General features: G+C 40.9%; 1 protein-coding gene across 2 annotated transcripts in view; it reads right to left on the bottom strand.

Annotated features, from left to right (window-relative positions):
- The window catches only part of ZFAT (zinc finger and AT-hook domain containing), a 122202-nt gene that overhangs the window by 83349 nt on the left and 19728 nt on the right, over positions 1–19125 (bottom strand). For both annotated transcript variants that reach the window (XM_087706661.1, XM_087706662.1), the window contains exon 3: positions 14307–14573. In XM_087706661.1, the coding sequence (XP_087562787.1) occupies positions 14307–14573 (267 nt within the window). The remainder of the gene's footprint in view (positions 1–14306; positions 14574–19125) is intronic.

The following is a 19125-nucleotide window of genomic DNA, read 5'->3' as shown; positions in this document are numbered from 1 at the left end:
ACGAGACGCTTCCTTCTTTCTGAGGCAGAAAAGACGTACCTCAGAAATGGATGGTCCACAAACTGAGGTGAAGCTCAGATGGGCTGACAACTAACTCTGGAATGTCTGGAGCAATTTCAGCCAAACTTGGTACATAGATGGAAAAAAATATTTTTGGGGTAAGTCATCCTAACACTCCTCGGGGGTATGTGTGTGTTCTGTTAAGATACAGCCTGTTGTGCCTTAAAATATCTTCTACTGTACTGCCGTAAAATGGCTTCTACTGTACAATGCAGTGGAGTTGCTATGGTAACAGCTTCACAGTACTCCACAAGGGGACTCCCTCTGGTAAGGGATAAAATCCAATATTAGAAATTATGTTTGGTCCAGTCATTTTCCCTCTATAAATAAATACCCAGGCAAAGCCAGGTTATCAACTGGTATGTTCATAGCCAAGCTATAAAATGGAGATATGTGGAAGAAAAGGTCCATCTCCCAGTTGCTGTGGTGTACAACAGGAGTCTCCAACCTTGCTGGCTGAGGAATTCTGGGAGTTGAAGTCCACGAGTCTTAAAGTTTCCGACTTTGGAGGTCCCTGGTCTACACATAGGAGAAATTAAAGCTCAATAATTCACAAGCATTTTGCAACTCTTATCTCCATTGTTCATTACTTGGACAAACTTTAGATCTAGAAAAACAAATTTGTATAGGTAATCCTCTACTCATGGCCAAAATTCAACCCAAAATTCCTGTGGCTAAGTGAAATATTTGTTAAGTGAGTTTTTCCCTATTTTACAACATTTCTTGCCCAGTTCGTAAGTGATTCACTGCAGTTATTAAGTTAGTAATACAGTTGTTAAGTGAATCGGGCTTCCCAATTGAGTTTGTGTGTCAGAAATTCACAAAAGGGGATCACATGATCCTGGGATACTGAAATCATCATACATATGAGTGAATTGCTAAGTGTCTCAATTTTGATCATGTGACAGTGGGGGATGCGGCAATAGTTGTAAGCATTAAAAAAGGGTCATAAGTCACTGAGAGCATATGCACCAAAGACAAATTCCTTGTGCGTCCAATCACACTTGGCCAATAAATTCTATTCTATTCTCATTTTTTGTTGCTCTTCTCTGCATTCTTAGTAGAGACTTAGAATCTTTTTTATATAATTGTTTTATTAACCAGTTTATACACTGGACTGAAAAGGGCATCTAATATCATGTGGCTTTTGTGCATAAATTGCCATGTTCCTGAAAATAAGCACTACTGTTTAAAAAAAAACCCAAAACCCTGTTCTCCTGTCTCCTAACTTCATATATATATATATATATATATATATATATATAGATAGATAGATAGATAGATAGATAGATAGATAGATAGATAGATAGATAGATAGATAGATAGATAGATAGATAGATATATATATATATATATATATATATATATATATATATATATATATATATATATATATGTTTTTTTATTTGTGCTGATAAATAAATAAAGGGAGACTAGTATAGATCTATTTCAAGCTATTTAGCTCTCATCAGCTAGCCATACCCTTACTGGGATTTGAACCTGGGCTATATGGCATACTAGGCACGCTAGGCAGAGATCTTAGCCATTAGGCCACAGGCTCTTTATCCATTATCAGCGAAGCCAGGGTGAAAGGTATCTATTAGATTTTTATTTATCAGCACAAATAAAAAAACACAAATATAACAAAGGCAACAGTAAAAATATTGGGTTTCTGTCGTGATGGACTCTTGTGACGAGCCGAAGGACAGATGATGGAAGCAGTTAGCTTCCTCTCATAATTGGGGCTTACCAGGGGTTGTAAAAATCTTATATAGAGCTTCCTGGGGGCGTGGCCTGTTGCCGAGGAGGGCTCCACCGAGCTCCTCAGAGATCTGGTCTGTATATCTAAATAAAATCATAGATAGCACCCCTTTTTGGCTAAGAAAGGGGCAGGGAGGATAGCTCCGTAGACTAGGGTCTATTCGTAAGCCACAGCCTTTTTTCTTTTTTGGCTGTGGAAGAGATTAGATCCAGCCGAAGCGGAGCTTTTATCTCCGGCCAGTTCTTCTCAGCTGCCTTTTTTTTTTTTTGGCAGCCCCAGACAGGCTAGCCCCCCCCAGGACAAAACAAAGTTTTTTCAAGCTAGAATTGATACGGGAGGGTACCACCCCTGTGAGATTTATGCTTTTATTACTATCTTAAATACCAGCACCATTCGTCTTAAAGACTTCTTTGTTTAAATAGACTTCAAAATGGCGATTTCTCTCCGTGGATGATTACTGGATGTACTTAGCCGGGTTTATCTTCCTGCAGACCGCTCCTTAACAAAATAAACTCTTCTTCTTTGGAAATAGAGGGGAGTGAAGCACTGCTTACTTGTTTATTTATTATGGCACCCAGATCAAAGAAGCGTCTTGCTACAAATGTGTCTAAAGAATTTAAAGAATCTTTTCTGGAAACACAGCCTTTGTCTCCTACGCCCTCTACTGGAGAAGTTTTAACACAGGAATATCTCTTTAAAATGTTTAATGCCTTTAAACAAGAAATTCAGGAATTTGTATTGCAACTTTATGATGATCTAAAATCTAAAGTTAATCAAATGAAGGCGAATACGTTTGCAGCCGTGTCTGCCCTGTCAGATTACTCTGCTGAAATAGAGAACAAATTGGAAAGTCTGGAGAAGGCTAATTTTAATTTGACTACCAATATTCAAATTTTACAAGAAAAAATTAGAAATAACGAAGAACAGCTTATGATGTTAAATTTTAATAGGAAGGCATTTGCAATTAGAGTCAGAGGATTCCGTGAAAAGGAGCAAGAGAATTTGAAACAGACCTTTGCTGAAGCCTTCAGCCATGCGCTGGGAAGCCCGGGACTTAACTTTGATTGGCAGATTCGGAAAATCTATCGCCAGAACTCATTGATAGCGGAACAGCGACAACTCCCGAGGGACATAATTATACATTTTTCCACAAAAGAATCTAGAAATGCGATTGTGCAAAAGTTTCATAATAACAGTTTTCGAGTTGAAGGCCAGGACCTGATTGTTTTCAAAGATATTCCTTTTCAGATGTTGAAGGCAAGAAGGGATTACACCTTTTTAACTAAGGAGCTTAGGAGTCAACAGATTCGATACAGATGGGAGGCCCCTGCCGGTATTACAGTTACATTTGAGAATCAAAGATTTCGTCTTAACTCTGTTTCGGAGGCTCAAGATTTCTATTGTAGGATTCTGAAGGCGGGACTTCCTGACGCGCTTGGAAGAGAGGAGAGACAAGCGGAAGGAGAAAGCAAACGGCTGGCCATGCGGCTGCAAGATGGAGGGGGTAGCCCCTCCTCCCTCAGAGAAGCAGAAGAACGCAGATCGAGAATTTAGATACTTCAAAAGACTTCCTAAAGTTGAGGACTGAATGGGGGTTTGAGACCTCTCTCCGGTAGAAAAAGTGGACTAATTTTTATCAGAAGGGAAAGCTGGGTGAAACTACTTTGAGCTAGATTCTAAAGTAACGTTAGCATAAATTTGATAGTGGTTAAAAGAATGCGGAATGATTTATGTTGTTTAAACTTTGTTAGATGGGACTATTTTAAAATAGAAGGTTAACTGACTCTTGCTGAAAGTATTATTTGAATATGATCCATGCTATTTAACTTTTATTTGAAGGGAAAGTTGGTAGTAATAGTTCTGAGTTACTTTTTAAATAAACGCTAGTATAAATTTGATAGTGGTAAATATTAGACAAGCAAGAGATGAGGGTAAAATGCATGTGGAATGAACTACGTTATTTGTGGTAAATATCAGACAAGCAAGGGAAGAGGGCAAAATTTACGTTGTTTAAAGCTTATTAGAACAGGAAGCCGCTTGGGATTATCTTAAGATAACTGTAAAAAGAATGCGGAATGATTTATGTTGTTTAAACTTTGTTAGAAGGGACTACCTTAAAATAGAAGGTTAACTGACTCTTGCTGAAAGTATTATTGGAATATGTGGAATGATTCATGCTACAAATCGCTCTGAGTTATATTTTAAACAAATGTTAGTATAAATTTGATAGTGGTAAATATCAGACAAGTGGGGGATGAGGGTAAAATGCATGTGGAATGAACTAAGTTATTTAAATCCTATTAGAAGGGGAAGTCGGTTGGAATTATCTTAAGATAGAAATTGATTTCTGTGTAAAGTAATATCTGATCTACGCTGCTTAACTTTACTAAGAAGGGGAAATCTGGTTAGATTATTTTGAATTACTGTTTGAAAAAGGGGTAAAGAAAGATCATTTACGTTGTTTAAATTTTACTAGAAGGGAAAGTTTGATTACTTGTCTGTAAAGTTATATTTGAATATATGGCATGAACCATGCTGCTTAAATCTTATTGGAAGGGATCATGAGGTTTAGGAAGGGAACGGGAGAGTCTACAGAAGATCGGGGTAAATAGCAAAGAAGTAAGAGACGAGAATAAAATATAGATAGAATGATTTATACTATTTAAGCATAGATAAAGATGGGGGGCTGAGATCAACACAAAGAGTGGTTTCTTTTTTTCTTTTTTCTCTTTTCTCTTTTCTTTTTTTCCTTTTTTTTTCTTTCTCTGCTTTTCTTTTTCTTTTGATATATTACTTTTATTTTTTAATCCATATGTATACAAGATATTTTAGATAGAAGGTAGTGCCAGGTGTGGGCCCTGGGAAGCCGGGAGGATTAGGGATGGGGATTGTGGGGGGTGGGGTGGGGGGGTGTTAACATAGTCTTAATAAGAACAAGAATGTATTTATATACGGTGGTTCTTTTTTTTTTATATTATTATTATTATTATTATTATTATTATTATTTTTTCCTTGGTTCACTTTACTTTTATTAGATCAAACAACACTCGAATAAAGGCATACACCAAGGAGGGAGGTAGAGGGAAGGAAGAGGGAGGAGTAAGGAAGGAGTAAGGGGAATGTAAGGAGTAAGGGGAATGTAAGGAGGGTGTCTGGGGAGTAAGGGGAGAAGGAAGGTTTGAGGGGAAAGGGAAGTAGGAGGGGAGTGTTAGAGGGAGAAAGGAAAGTTGGAGGGGGTAGATGGGGTGTATGGAGGATGCAAGGGTTAGGTGGAGTTGTGAATGATGAGTTGTGTTTCCTTTTTATTTGTTCGTTTTATTCCTTTTTTCTTTTTTTTCTTCTTTTCTTATAGTAAATACCCTGTGTATAAATGATTGCAAATGGAATGTGAAAATTGAAAAACTGAATAAAATATTTTATAAAAAAAAAAAAAAAAAATCTTATATATATGTATGTATGTATGTATGTATGTATGTATGTATATGTATAATTTTATTTTTTATTACATAGACAACATCACATAACAATAGAAAAAAAAACAATGGGAAAAGGAGAGAAAAAAAAGGGGGAAAAAAACCCCCATCATCACATACAATATATCATTGGATCACAGGTGCATCCCTACTACGTTTATATATCCTGTATCTCTCTGTTGTATATTTAATAAACACCACAATAACCTAGGGTTTAAAAAAAAGGGGGGATGAGGGGGAAGACAAAAAAGACTAAAAAAACCACCATCATCACATACAGCATGTCGTTTGGTTACAGTTGTTTTAACCTCTGCATCTTCAAATAATATTTACCATCTCAAATATTTCATCTAATATAACTGTCTCCTAACTTCTATCTCCCAAGTAATTTTTTTTGGGGGGGCGGGGGGGATAAGCTGCTGTGACAGTCTTAAACTCTCGTAATTTCCAGCTAACACGGCCAGGAAAATCCCAATGCTTTTTCTGCAACATGAGGGAAGGTTGGACTCAAACAAATGTTTTGCAATAGCGTTTTATTCTCCGTCTTGCAGCAGCCTGATTGAGATGAATAGTCTTCGCTGCTGCTCCCTCTCGCAAAGGAACATTAAGCAATCAGTTTGAACAGCTGGCACTTTGATTTGGCAAACTAATAAACTGACCTCATGTACCCAGATTTAGGTGATTTAAATCCAATGCAGCATGCACAGAGTAATTTGATGCCGGGCTGCCTGTATATTCAGATGGCATTTGCGGGATGCCTGCATTTCTTCTGATGATAAAGGCAGCTGTCAGAGAAATGAATCACTTTGTTCATTTCAAGCTACACCGTTCATCAAGCCATCAAGATTTTCTCTTTGGGGTTCCTAATTAGAGAGACTCAGCTGCTTATGTGCATTCTTAATTGGAGAAGGTCCCAGCTGAATGTTTAGGACATATATTGGTCTCTTAATTGTCATGATTCCAACACACTCTTCTTTGGTGTGTTTGTAGATTTTCTTTTTTTTTAAAAAAAAAATGGCACTGGTTTTTATAATGATCATCATCTCGATTTAAACATGGGAAAGTTCTTGGATCAGGTTTTACAAACCCGAAGATTTTTTTTAAAAAGCACATTGAGTAAAGGACTCAAGAGATTTCAGTTGAAATGAATAACTTGCTTTGCTACTCTCGTAAGTTAAATGACAATTGGACACCTAGATGATAGTTGCTGGGGTTTTCTCCTGCCTAGAATTTTTTTTTCCACATTTAAAGGTAAAGATAAAGGTTCCCCTCGCACATATGTGCTAGGCGTTCCTGACTCTAGGGTGCAGTGCTCATCTCTGTTTCAAAGCCGAAGAGCCAGCGCTGTCCGAAGACGTCTCCGTGGTCATGTGGCCGGCATGACTAAATGCCGAAGGTGCACGGAACGCTGTTACCTTCCCACCAAAGGTGGTCCCTATTTTTCTACTTGAAATTTTTACGTGCTTTCGAACTGCTAGGTTGGCAGAAGCTGGGACAAGTAACGGGAGCGCACTCCGTTATGCAGCGCTAGGGATTTGAACCGTTGAACCGCTGACCTTTCTGATCAATAAGCTCAGCTTTTTAGCCACTGCGTCCCGTTTACATTTATCTCACCTTTGTTGCTTTATAAGAAACTCAAGGCAGTGAACATTCCTAATACTCCTTTCTCTTCCTATTTTCCCCATAATAACAACTCTCTGTGGTCGGTTGGACTGAGAGAGAGTGATGGACTTATCCAGCTGGTTTTTATTCCTAATGTTAGACTAGAACTCACAGTCTCCTGGTAATCAGCCCAAAGACATCCAGCTAGTTTTCATGCCTAAGGCAGGACTAAATCTCACAGTCCCCTGATGACTGGCCCAGTGCCACCCAGCTGGGTTTCATGTCTAAGGCGTGACTAGAACTCACAGTCTCCCAGTGATTGGCCTAAAGTCACCCAGCAAGCTTTCATGTGTAAGGTGGGATTAGAACTCACTGTCTCCTAGATTTCTAGTCTGGTGCCACAACCACTATAACCACATAACCAAAATGGCTCCGATCCAACAAATCAATCATTTTGCTGATCCTGCAAGCAAAGAACATGGAGTAGGCTATGGTAGCAAGGCTCGCTCATCGAAAGATATTTTGGCCTCAAGTGTGATCATAAGATGAGGACAACCGGTACAGCAGTATTTCCAGGAAGGCTTGGGAAAGCCTACAGCTGTGATGGTGAAGCTATGGCTCGTGTGCCAGAGGTGGCACGCAGCACCTTCTCTGATGGCACGCGAGCCGTCACCCCAGTTCAGCTGTGCTGCACATGCATGCATGCCTCCTGCCGACCAGCTGGCTTTTGAGTTTCTGCCACGCATGCGCAGGGGGCTGGTCATGGGTGGGGGGGTCATATGCACATGCGCGGAGGTGGCATGTGAAGGGAGGGGCACATTGCATTTTGGGGGTTTGGGCACATGCAAGCTGATTTGTGTGCACACTTTGGGCTCTGGAAAAGGTTAGCCGTCACTGTTCACCCACATAACACCTATCCTCCGCGAGCTGCGCTGGCTACCTGTTGATCTCTGTGTGCGCTTCAAGGTGCTTCTTACCACCTATAAAGCCCTTCATGGTAGTGGATCTGGGTACTTGGGAGACCGCCTCCTGCCGATTACCTCCTCGAGACCGATTAGATCTCATAGATTAGGCCTCCTCCGAGTGCCATCTGCCAGCCAGTGCCGGCTGGTTACTACGCGGAGGAGAGCCTTTTCAGTGGCAGCTCCGACCCTCTGGAACAATCTCCCCGTGGAGATTCGTACCCTCACCACCCTTCAGACCTTCCGCGCAGCCCTCAAGAACTGGCTATCCCGCCAGGCCTGGGGGTAAAGACTTGATCCGCCCCCACCCGAATGTTGAATGAATGTTGTTTACTTTTAATTATGTGTTATGTTATATGTTACTGTTTGTATCCCCTCCCTATAAGTTGTTAGCCGCCCTGGGTCCCCTCAGGGAAAGGGGCGGCCTATAAATAAACTTATTCCATTATTCCATTTCCACTGGCCTAAAGCATCTTCTGTAGCATTGTCTCCTCAAGGACCAAAGATGCAGAGTCAAAACTTCTCTTCTCTTACCACTTCCACAAACACAGATGTTACTAATGGCTGTTAGTGGAGCTCCTGCTGTTACAGCTGTTGAGCAACTCCCCTCAACCCCCTCGGAGTGAACTATGGGGCGGCCGGGGAGATGTTTCTTGTTGTGTAAAATCAATGCACTCTCTTAACCCATCTACTGATAAGGGAACAATGCACGCTGTCTTCCCTAATTATCTGTTTTTAAGGGAGACAAATAGATTATTAGCTGTTCGGGGTGTTTCTAAGCTATATTCTTGGCACTGCTAAATTATTATCTTGTGCTGTGTGGGTTTCAGAGGGAAGATCCAGGCAAACATTGGCAAACACCAACTCACCCTGGGTGAAATTTGGAAATGATATGGGGTACACAAGGAACTGATTTTACTTTGTAGCTTCATTAGACTTTTATCCTGCTTTTGTTGTTTTATAACTCAAAGTGGTGTACATACATAATATCACTTCCTCCTCCGCTTTTTCCTGACAGCAAGGACCCTGTGAAATGAGTTGGCCTAAGACAGTCTGAACAGCCCAAATTCACCCAGCCAGTTTTTGTGCCTAAGGCGGGACTAGAACTCACGGTCTCCTGATGACTGGCCCAAAGCTATTCTGTGATTTTCTTCCTTAAGTCTGGACTAGAACTCACAGTGTCCTGGTGATTGGCCCAAAGTCACCCAGCCAATTTTTGTGCCTAAGGCAGGATTAGAACTCGCTGTCTTCTGATGATTAGCCCAAAGTCACCCAGCCAGCTCTCATGCCTAAGGCGGGACTAGAACTCACGGTCTCCCAATTTCTAAGCCAGCAGCTTAACCTTTAAGATGAAACTGGCTTAGTATATATTTCACAAATTACCTCTTGCGGAAAGAACCCTTATTTCCCAACCGTCTGGTTAAAATTATGATTTTCACAAAAATTATATCTTTCAGGAAATTGTGATTATGGATATTTCTCTTATATGTTCAAAGGAAGAATGTATTAGAGGTCTAAGAATTAACAACAACAACAACAACAACAACCCAAATTACCTCTTGTGGAAAGAACCCTTATTTCCCAACCGTCTAGTTAAAATTATGATTTTCATAAAAAGTATATCTTTCAGGAAATTATGATTATGGACATTTCTCTTATATGTTCAAAGGAAGAGTGTATTAGAGGTCTAAGAATTAACAACAACAACAACAAAAACCCATGAAGGAAAGCTGTGAGTGACGAGAAATAGGAGTATACTTAAGAAATGATGCACATAGAGTGGACAGATAGGTATGTACTAGCCTCTGCCAGAAGTTCTTATATCGGATCCATTCTACATGTTATCTTACATGCAAATATATTTCCCGTTCAGACATGCATCAGTCCCGTTGAAATGAAACCCTGACAAAAAGGAATCCCGAAGCAAATTCAAGTCCCAAGCTTAAGTTTTAAATGTTCACCTTGAGAGTCAACGCAACACCAAAAGTTCACATTTAATATTCCAAATTAATTTGGAGTAGTGAGGTGCAAATCCCCCAGGCTCTTGACTGTAATTGGATTGCCAACTGTAGGCATCATTGTCAAAATGATGTGGGGGGAAATTGAAGGAGTATCTTCTGCAAAGAGATTTAAATTGCTTGGCCAGACTGTGAATACATCCATGTTTTTAATGTTGCCAGGGAATTATAGGTTGGACATGAGGGTTATCTTCCAAAAACTCAATCCATGGGTAATTTAGGTAGTCAGGTCTCTTGGCAATCTGCTCACCCTTAAAACCTACCGCAGGAATGCAGCAGCAGCCCCCCGTTATCTTCTCCCCCAATTCTACTCTGCTGGGTCCCTGCAGACCTGTGGTGGGTTCTGGATTCCGTTCCAACTGCTACGGTTGGAACGGCCCTGGCGTCACCCACATGAACATCCACGTGGTGCATGTATGCGCCATACTTGCCTGTGACGCTTCCGCAAGCCTCTGCAACGCTCCAGCTGCTCAGCGGAGCATCGAGCAGGCGCTGTATGCTTAAAGGACAGGTAAGGAGCTCGGGCGGGCAGGTGGGCCCTCCGGAACACCATACCGGAATGGTACCTGGTACTCCGAGCAGGCTCCGGTACACCCGTACCGGGGTGTACTGCCTGTAACCCACCACTGCTGCAGACCTTGGCCTTGCTACCTATTGGGTCTTGGGGTGGAGGAGGCTTTAGGGGGCTCAGGGAAAACTACCTGTGAGGAGGTGCTGCAGCATGAGCTCAGGCCTGCACTAAGTCCCCTGTGCGCTGCTTAATGACCACAAGTAGGAGAACAGAGATTGTGGCCATGAAATGAAGTGATCTTTTGGGTACTTTGTTGAATGACCACTATGACTATAATGGGCAGGCAATAGATAGATAGATAGATAGATAGATAGATAGATAGATGGATGGATGGATGGATGGATGGATGGATGGATGGATGGATGGATGGATGGATGGATGGATGGATGGATGGATGGATGGATGGATGATGGATGGATAGATGAGAAGGATAGATGAGAAAGATAGATGAGAAAGATATATATACAGTAGATGGATAATAGATACAAGATAGATAGATAGATAGATAGATAGATAGATAGATAGATAGATAGATAGATAGATAGATAGATAGATAGATAGATGATGGATGGATAGATGAGAAAGATAGATGAGAAAGATATATATATATATACAGTAGATGGATAATAGATACAATATAGATAGATAGATAGATAGATAGATAGATAGATAGATAGATAGATAGATGACAGACAGACAGACAGACAGCAGACAGATGATAGGTAGGTAGGTAGGTAGATGATAGATGGATGGATGGATGGATGGATGGATGGATGGATGGATGGATGGATAGATAGATAGATAGATAGATAGATAGATAGATAGATAGATAGATAGATAGATAGATAGATAGATAGCAGAGGTGGTATGCTGCCGATTCGCACCGGTTCAAGCAAACCAGTAGTTGTGGTGGCACAAGGTTCCACCCACCCACCCAGATGTCATCATTCTGCACATGCCCAGATGTGTCATGCGTGAGTGAAGCAAAATAGGTAGGTAGGTAGGTAGGTAGGTAGGTAGGTAGGTAGGTAGGTAGGTAGGTAGATAGATAGATAGATAGATAGATAGATAGATAGATAGATAGATAGATAGATAGATAGATAGATAGATAGATATTGAGATAGAGATGGATACATTCCATTTTTAAACTCCTGCACTTTCATTCAAGGACAATTTTTCAGCATATGAATGAAAAGTGCTGTCAGCTTCTGGAGATCAAGGCTTAGAAATTCAAATAAAAGATTTATAAAATCAGCATGTATGCTCATAACATAGCTGAAGCTTAACTAGCCTAAGAATGTAAAGCATGGCTTTACACGCGACTGAATTTAATGAATGACAAAAACTTTTCATTCCAAAACCATTTCTGAACCTTAAACTCTGCAGGATTGCATTTCAATTTATGCAAGTGGTAACTCCCAGGGCATTTGCCTGTCAGTTATATTTGTAGGTGTAGAGAGCAAGGAGATGAGCTTAAGGCATGTGTCAATAGTCCTTGACTTATGATTGGTTGCTTCATGGTAATAGGAAGGATGAGAAGCAGCCACGCCCACCAAGCCATGCCACGCCCACCAAGTCATGCCCCCAGAACCGGTAGCAAAAAAGTTTGAACCCACCACTGATGCGAAGAAGGAAATAGATAATACTGGAAGAAGGAAGACTTGCCTACAATCCAAGAATGGACATTGAAAGTCACAAACTTAGCTGAGATGGCTAAAATATCGGCATATCTCAAAGATCACTCAAATGAGAGATATAAACGAGACTGGAAAAAATGGATTGACTATATACAAAATAAATACGGGACCAAGAAATTCCAGTTAGCCTATGCTCAAGATCAGAAATGATTTAAACTGTTAAAAGTTAGTTCAGTAAGAAGAAGCTAAGGTCAATGTAGAATGTCATTAATTTCTTTATTTCTTTTTTCTCAATAGATTTTAGACTGTGTTAGTTAAAAATCCATACCGTGTACGGGTTCTGGGAAGTCAGGGGGGGGGGAAGGAGGAGGGGGGCTGGGGGGGTGGAGGGAGGGAGGGGCATACAAAAAAAATTGTACTTCAATGTTTTAATGATTGACGAATGATGAAATATTTGTGTTTTTTAAAAGAAATAAAACCTTTTTTCAAAAAAAAAATAGTAATACAATCTCAGTAAATAGTTTGACAATGATGTGGAGATTCGTTGTTTAGCAGAGTGATGGCATTCGGGGAAAAACTGTCCTTGTGTCTAGTTGTTCTGGTATGCAATGCAGTGCCCTATAGCGTATTTCTATGTGTACTTGTGTTATGAGTGCAATGGGTGGGCCCTTATTTCGACAGGGGGAAAAAAGAGGATTTCAGAGTTCAGCATTCAACAACCTTGCAGGCTACTTCTGGATCCCCTTTGCTTTAGAGATGTCTTTCCTGTCTGGCTTTTTTTCCCTTTTGTCTGTTTGTTTGTTTCTCCACAATTACTAGCTAGATCTGGCCCATTTTCACGCTTTGTTTTGTCAGTTTCCCCACCCTCCCACACACACCCAAATTCAATCCAGTTCTGTTCAGCTGTTGGGAGGCTTATCTTGCTGATGGACAGAGTCCAAAGGGCCCCTTTAACATCGGTTCTTTCCAACCTCCAGTCTCCTTGCCAAAAACATTTTTGGATGTTTGGTTGGGGAAAAGAAAAAAAAAAAGATGAATAATTTCCCATCCTACATGGAATTCATGTGTTGGCTTTTGTCAGGGGAGCAATTTCCCCCTTTTGTTTTACTAGTGAACGGAGATGCTGATTCTCCTAGCAAAGGAGAAACTTATTTTTGGCTGGAAAAACATGCGAACCATCTTTGTTTGAAACAAAACAAAAGAATTCTTGATTCTGATTCTTGACGAATGTATTTTGTCTTTTTTATGTATACTGAGAGCTTATGCACCAAAGACAAATTCCTTGTGTGTCCAATCACACTTGGCCAATAAAGTATTCTATTCTATTCTATTCTATTCTAAGAAAACCACACACACACACACACACACACACACACACACACACACACAAAACAAAACAACAAAGCTTCCCCACCCAATCACTACTTCGGACTTTTTGTGTTTTTAACGAGCACTTAGGACGAGATACACCTAGTTTTAAGTAATGCACAGAATATTTATTTTTAAAACAATGGCACTAAACCCAATTAGAAGTAAAGCTTTAGACATTTTACTCCTAGGAAGCCTTCAGAAGCGACAAGGGGCACAGCCACTTGGCTGTCATAAATGAAAAAGCCAAATGACCCCATATAGGCACTGTAGTCCTCGACTTGCAACAGTTCATTGAGTGACCACTCAAACTTACGATGGCCCTGAAAAATGTGACGCACGGCCCTTTTTCACAGTTGTGACCTTTCCAGCATCCCCATGATCACATGATCAAAAGTCAGGTGCTTGGCAACTGGTTCATACTTACATTGCTGTGTCCCAAGGTCATGTATCACCTTTTATGACCTTCTGAGAAGCCAAGTCAAAGGGGAAGATAGATTCACTTAACAGCTGGTTTACTAATTCATCCCCTGCAGTGTTTTCACTTAACAACTGTGGCAAGAAAGGCCATAAAATCGGGCAAAACTCACTTAACAAATGTCTCACTTAACAACGGAAATGTCAAGCTCAATTGTGGCCATAGGTTGAGGACTACCTGCATATACTAAGGCTGTGCAGGGCTTCGGATCTGATTTCCCAAAAGCGGTAAGAGCAGGCAGGGGTAGGGACACAGCACATGTCTGCCTTCGTGCTGCCGTGTGATCCTGTGTGAACCTCCAAAAACCAGGCAGCTTTCTACGTGTCTACTTTTCACTCATCTTCGAATCATGCACCGTAACACACTGGGGCTCACCTGAATCCTCTTCCTCTTCCAAGTCTTCATTCTTAACGGGAATACAGATGTGCTTTCGTAGCTGTCGGGAATTAGAGAACTTCCGGTTGCACTTCCGGCATTCCAGGTTCTCTGCGGGAACCTCCACCAGTTCTCCTCCTTCTTCAGGTCCCGGTTGAACACCTTCACTTGGAGCAGAGGTCCTGTTTTCAGCCGACTCTTCTTCAGCATAACATTTCTTGGTTGATCCTTTGGGTCTTCCTCTCTTCCTCTTCACTACGAGAAGTTCTGTTTGAGTAAAGAATGGGAGAGACATTAACTATTTTAGAGGGTTATTCTGGGCTTTAATGAGTATTTATTGAATAGACTCACAGCAAAACACATTCCAGGGGATTCTCACCACAAATGATTATATACGGCCAAGCTTCTTCAAGTTATATTTATTACAGAGTGGTCAATTAAATTACGAAGCAGGCCAACCTATTTCCCAACTTAACTCAAAGACTCATTATACATTCTAGACATTTGTTGAATTAGTGACAAGTCACAGTAAAACCTAAACAACTGAGCTTTTTCCTTATGAATCAGCATTAGTGTTTAGCAATTACCACTTTAAGGGAAGATGGAGACTCAAATACTAGTGAAGGCTGAAAACAGCTAAGAAAAATATGCTGCTTGCATCAGGAAGAAAAAAAAAATGTGTAAGAGAATGTTCCAATCTTGGAGGGGTTACTACAAAGATGAGGGAATCAATCTATTTTCCAGTGCCCCATCACTGGAGGATTTTAAGAAGAGACTGGACAGTCACTTGTCTGAAATAATATAGGTTTTTTTTTTGTTTTTTTTTTGCTAAGCAAGGGATTGGACTAGATGACCTCCAAGGTCCCTTTCAGCTCTGTTATTCTATTTAAAGAATGAAAAATATGGCAAAAATGTTTGTCAGGTCTTGTGAGTTGGGGCACTGGCTGATGTTTCGCCTGATGGCTACTTATTTCGAAATTACCCATCTAAGGATTCTTTCAGGAAACAGAACAGAAACAATTGGGAGCCAAACCAACTGGATTCACACATAATGCAGGAAGCCAAAATCATAGTTGGGTTCGCTTAAGCATCCCGAGTTAACCCAACCTAAGGTAGGGATGTGGTGGCTCAGTGGCTGATATGCTGTGCTTGTCGATCAGAAAGGTCAGCAGTTCAAATCCCTAGCGCCGCGTAACAGAGTGAGCTCCCGTTACTTGTCCCAGCTTCTGCCAACCGAGCAGTTCGAAAGCACGTAAAAATGCAAGTAGAAAAATAGGAACCACCTCTGGTGGGACGGTAACAGCGTTCCATGCACCTTCGGCATTTAGTCATGCCGGCCATATGACTATGGAGACATCTTTGGACAGCGCCGGCTCTTTGGCTTTGAAACGGAGATGAGCACTGCCCCCAAGAGTCAGGAACGACAAGCGCATATTTGCGAGGGGAATCTTCTTTACCTTTAAGGTCTATAACCGTGAGCTGTGATTTATGTGACCCTCATCAGCTGAGCTTGCAAAATACACCCCCCAAAACAAGCCTTGCTGCAACATGTGAACCCATCAGTGTATAGAAAAATGATGCCTCAGGAAGACTTCTAGAGAAAAATAATGGATTAAGATGGCTTAGGTTTTAGCGGAGCAGACATTTGGGGTTGAAAGTGGAACTTTGCCTTAGCAAAGGGGTCTCCAAACTTGGCAACTTTAAAGACTTGTGGACTTCAACTCCCAGAATTCCTTTGCCAGCAATACTGGCTGGGGAATTCTGGGAGTTGAAGTCCACAAATCTTAAAGTTGCCAATTTAGGAGACCCTCCCCCTAATCCACAATTGGGAGCTTTTCATAAGCATGCTGGGTTCTCCTATCTCACCTTTTAATCGCTTTTATTGGAAATGGCCTATAAATTGTCTTTTGGCCATTAAGACCTCCAGAAGGACATGTTTTATTACACTGGCTGATTTCCCCCCAACCCATAGTGAAAGAAGATTTAGGTAAGTTTGAAAAGTTACAAACTTTTGGAAAGAAGCAGTAAAAGGTTGATTAGAATCAGAGGCGGTATTCTGCCAGTTCGGCCGAACCGGTAGTAGCGGTGGTGCGAGGCTCCGCCCACCCACCCAGACGTCATCGTGGATCTTCGGCGCATGCTTCCACTACCGAAACGATAGTGAAGAAAAGAGGATACCGTTACTGATTAGAATGTTGATTTTGGAAAGTGTTTAAATCGACTAAGGGGCCAGATTGACTGGAAACAAGATTTTGAAAAAGTTGTAAGTGTATTTCCTGTTGTTGTTGTTGTTGTTGTTGTTGTTGTTTTTAAAAATCCTATTAAAATATAAGAAGATCTGAGCTTAAGCGTCAGAAATCTCTTCCTGTTTGAGAACAAAACATGATAACAACCGATCTTGAGGGTGGGTTAGTAGAGGCAACCAGAAAGAATTAAAGATTATAGTGTAGAACAAGTGTAGAACAAGAATGTAGAACAAGAAGCAATGGGTGGAAACTAATCAAGGAGAGAAGCAACTTAGAACTGAGGAAATATTTCCTGACAGTTAGAACAATTAATCAGTGGAACAGAAGTTGCCTCCAGAAGTTGTGAATGCCCCAACACTGGAAGTCTTTAAGAAGATGTTGGATAGCCATTTATCTGGAACGGTATAGGGTTTCCTGCCTAGGCAGGGGGTTGGACTAGAAGACCTCCAAGGTCCCTTCCAACTCTGCTATTGTATTATAATTAAAAGAGAACTCCCACTAATACAGTATTTTTTTTAATAAAATATTTACTTTATGTTCATGATAGGCTTAGAAGAAAGATCACCATCCAAAATCGTGGCACGACATAACCGCGAACGTCAAAAGCACGCCGACAACACCGCGGCACTAAAACCGCGATGTCAAAAGCACGCCGACAACAGCGCGCCGACAGAAGCGCGATTTAACTTAAGGTAAGGTTTAGGGTTAGGTTTAGGGTAGGTTTAGCGTTAGGTTTAGGGTTAGGTTTAGGGTTATTTTTAGGGTTATGTTACAGCGCGCTTCTGTCGGCACGCTGTTGTCGGCGCGCTGTTGTCGCGCGGTTTTGACGGTGCGGTTTTGTCACCGTGCTTTAGTCACACGCGCTTTAGTCTACTGCGGTTTTGTGATGGAACCTCCAAAATTGGTCTGTCTGCTAGGAAAACTCACTCACTCAGTGTCCTGTTATAGTGCCTCTTCTTCAAAAAAAATATATGAGAAAAACATCCAGTTCTGGGCAATTCTTAGAAATTATTTTTTTTTTTAAAAAAAATAGTAATAAAGGGATCAGAGAAATGAAAGAGTTGTCCAAAGCAGAGAGCCGTTATGCTGTTTTTTCCCCCTAAATATACTTCCCCCCCCCCAATCAAGCATCAGCTAACCATTTGGTTATAACTTACATTATTTTAGCATGCATACCCTGGTAAGGGGTGAGGTGGGCGAGGAATTAAATCTTGCTACTGCGAAATAATGGACGTTGCATTATCTAGGCTTTTATTATTCCCTGGTGATTTATCGAGACATGCTTGCTTTTTTGCAATGCGGAACTTCATCAATAATTTATTCAGAATGCATAAGGGGAAATACATGACTGAAATGTGTGTGTGTGTGTTTGTGTGTGTGTTTGTGTGTATTCCAACACACAGCCTCACACAGAGCAGCAGGTTTTGCTGAATCACTGAGCAGGCTGTGCTTCTCACTAAAACTTTACCCACTTGGATAACATCGAAAGAGTTGCAACCCTGCCAAGTTGTCATTTTTATGACACTCGGCACTACGGATGGCCGTTGTGCAAAATCACGACAATCTAGGGAACATGTCAGGGAATTGCGTGTCCAAATGGAGTCAAAGATGCTGACCCAAACTTGTAGTTTTATATAAATGAATATATTTCAAATCTATATTTAAAGCAAACAAGATACCCGGACACATCAAGACATCGTGAGGTAAAATCGCCACAGAGAACACAGAAGAAAAAAAGGCGGGGAAAAAAGAGAAACTCCCCCTTTATACCCAGCAACCAATCATAACCTAGATTGCCTCATGCAGGACCACACACTGTCCAACCAATCAAACCACCGCAGTGTGTCCTGGCCCATTATCTATTTTACCATTCCAGCTATTAAATATCTTAATCGAACGTAATCAATTCAATCTGAAGACTAGGAACGTACATATTTGGAGGAAAGAAAATGTGTGGTTCAAGATGCAACTTCAATAATTACTGATGATGTTACCTAGTTGGGTCATGAAACGTCTGCAAGAAATGATGGCCACTTCCAAACACAGACATTTACTGTATTTTTCAGACTATAGCAATAGCAGTTAGACTTATATACCGCTTCATAGGGCTTTCAGCCCTCTCTAAGCAGTTTACAGAGTCAGCATATTTCCCCCACAGTCTGGGTCCTCATTTCACCCACCTCGGAAGGATGGAAGGCTGAGTCAACCTTGAGCCGGTGAGATTAGAACCGCTGAACTGCAGATAACAGTCAGCTGAAGTGGCCTGCAGTACTGCACCCTAACCACTGCACCACCTCGGCTCATAAGACTATAAGATGCACCTCCACAAAATATAAAAAAGAAATCCAATATTTAATTCTACACATAATTACGGCGGTGAGGATTGCCTTCGCTCAGAAATGGAAAAATAAATTGATACCAAGCGAAGACAAAATAATAAGAAAGGTTATGGACTGTGCCAAAATGGACAAATTAACAAAAGAAATTCAGGGAAAAGAAGAGACAGAATATTATCAGATATGGGAAAAATAGTATAGATGGTTGGAGGAAAGAAACAAGGGTCAAATGAAAGA

This window comes from Thamnophis sirtalis, unplaced genomic scaffold (genome assembly GCF_051295495.1).
Source record: "Thamnophis sirtalis isolate CommonGarterSnake01/CBP01778 unplaced genomic scaffold, rThaSir2_p1.2 scaffold_2, whole genome shotgun sequence".
Lineage (NCBI taxonomy): Eukaryota > Metazoa > Chordata > Lepidosauria > Squamata > Natricidae > Thamnophis > Thamnophis sirtalis.
This window is presented reverse-complemented; position numbering and strand designations above follow the sequence as displayed.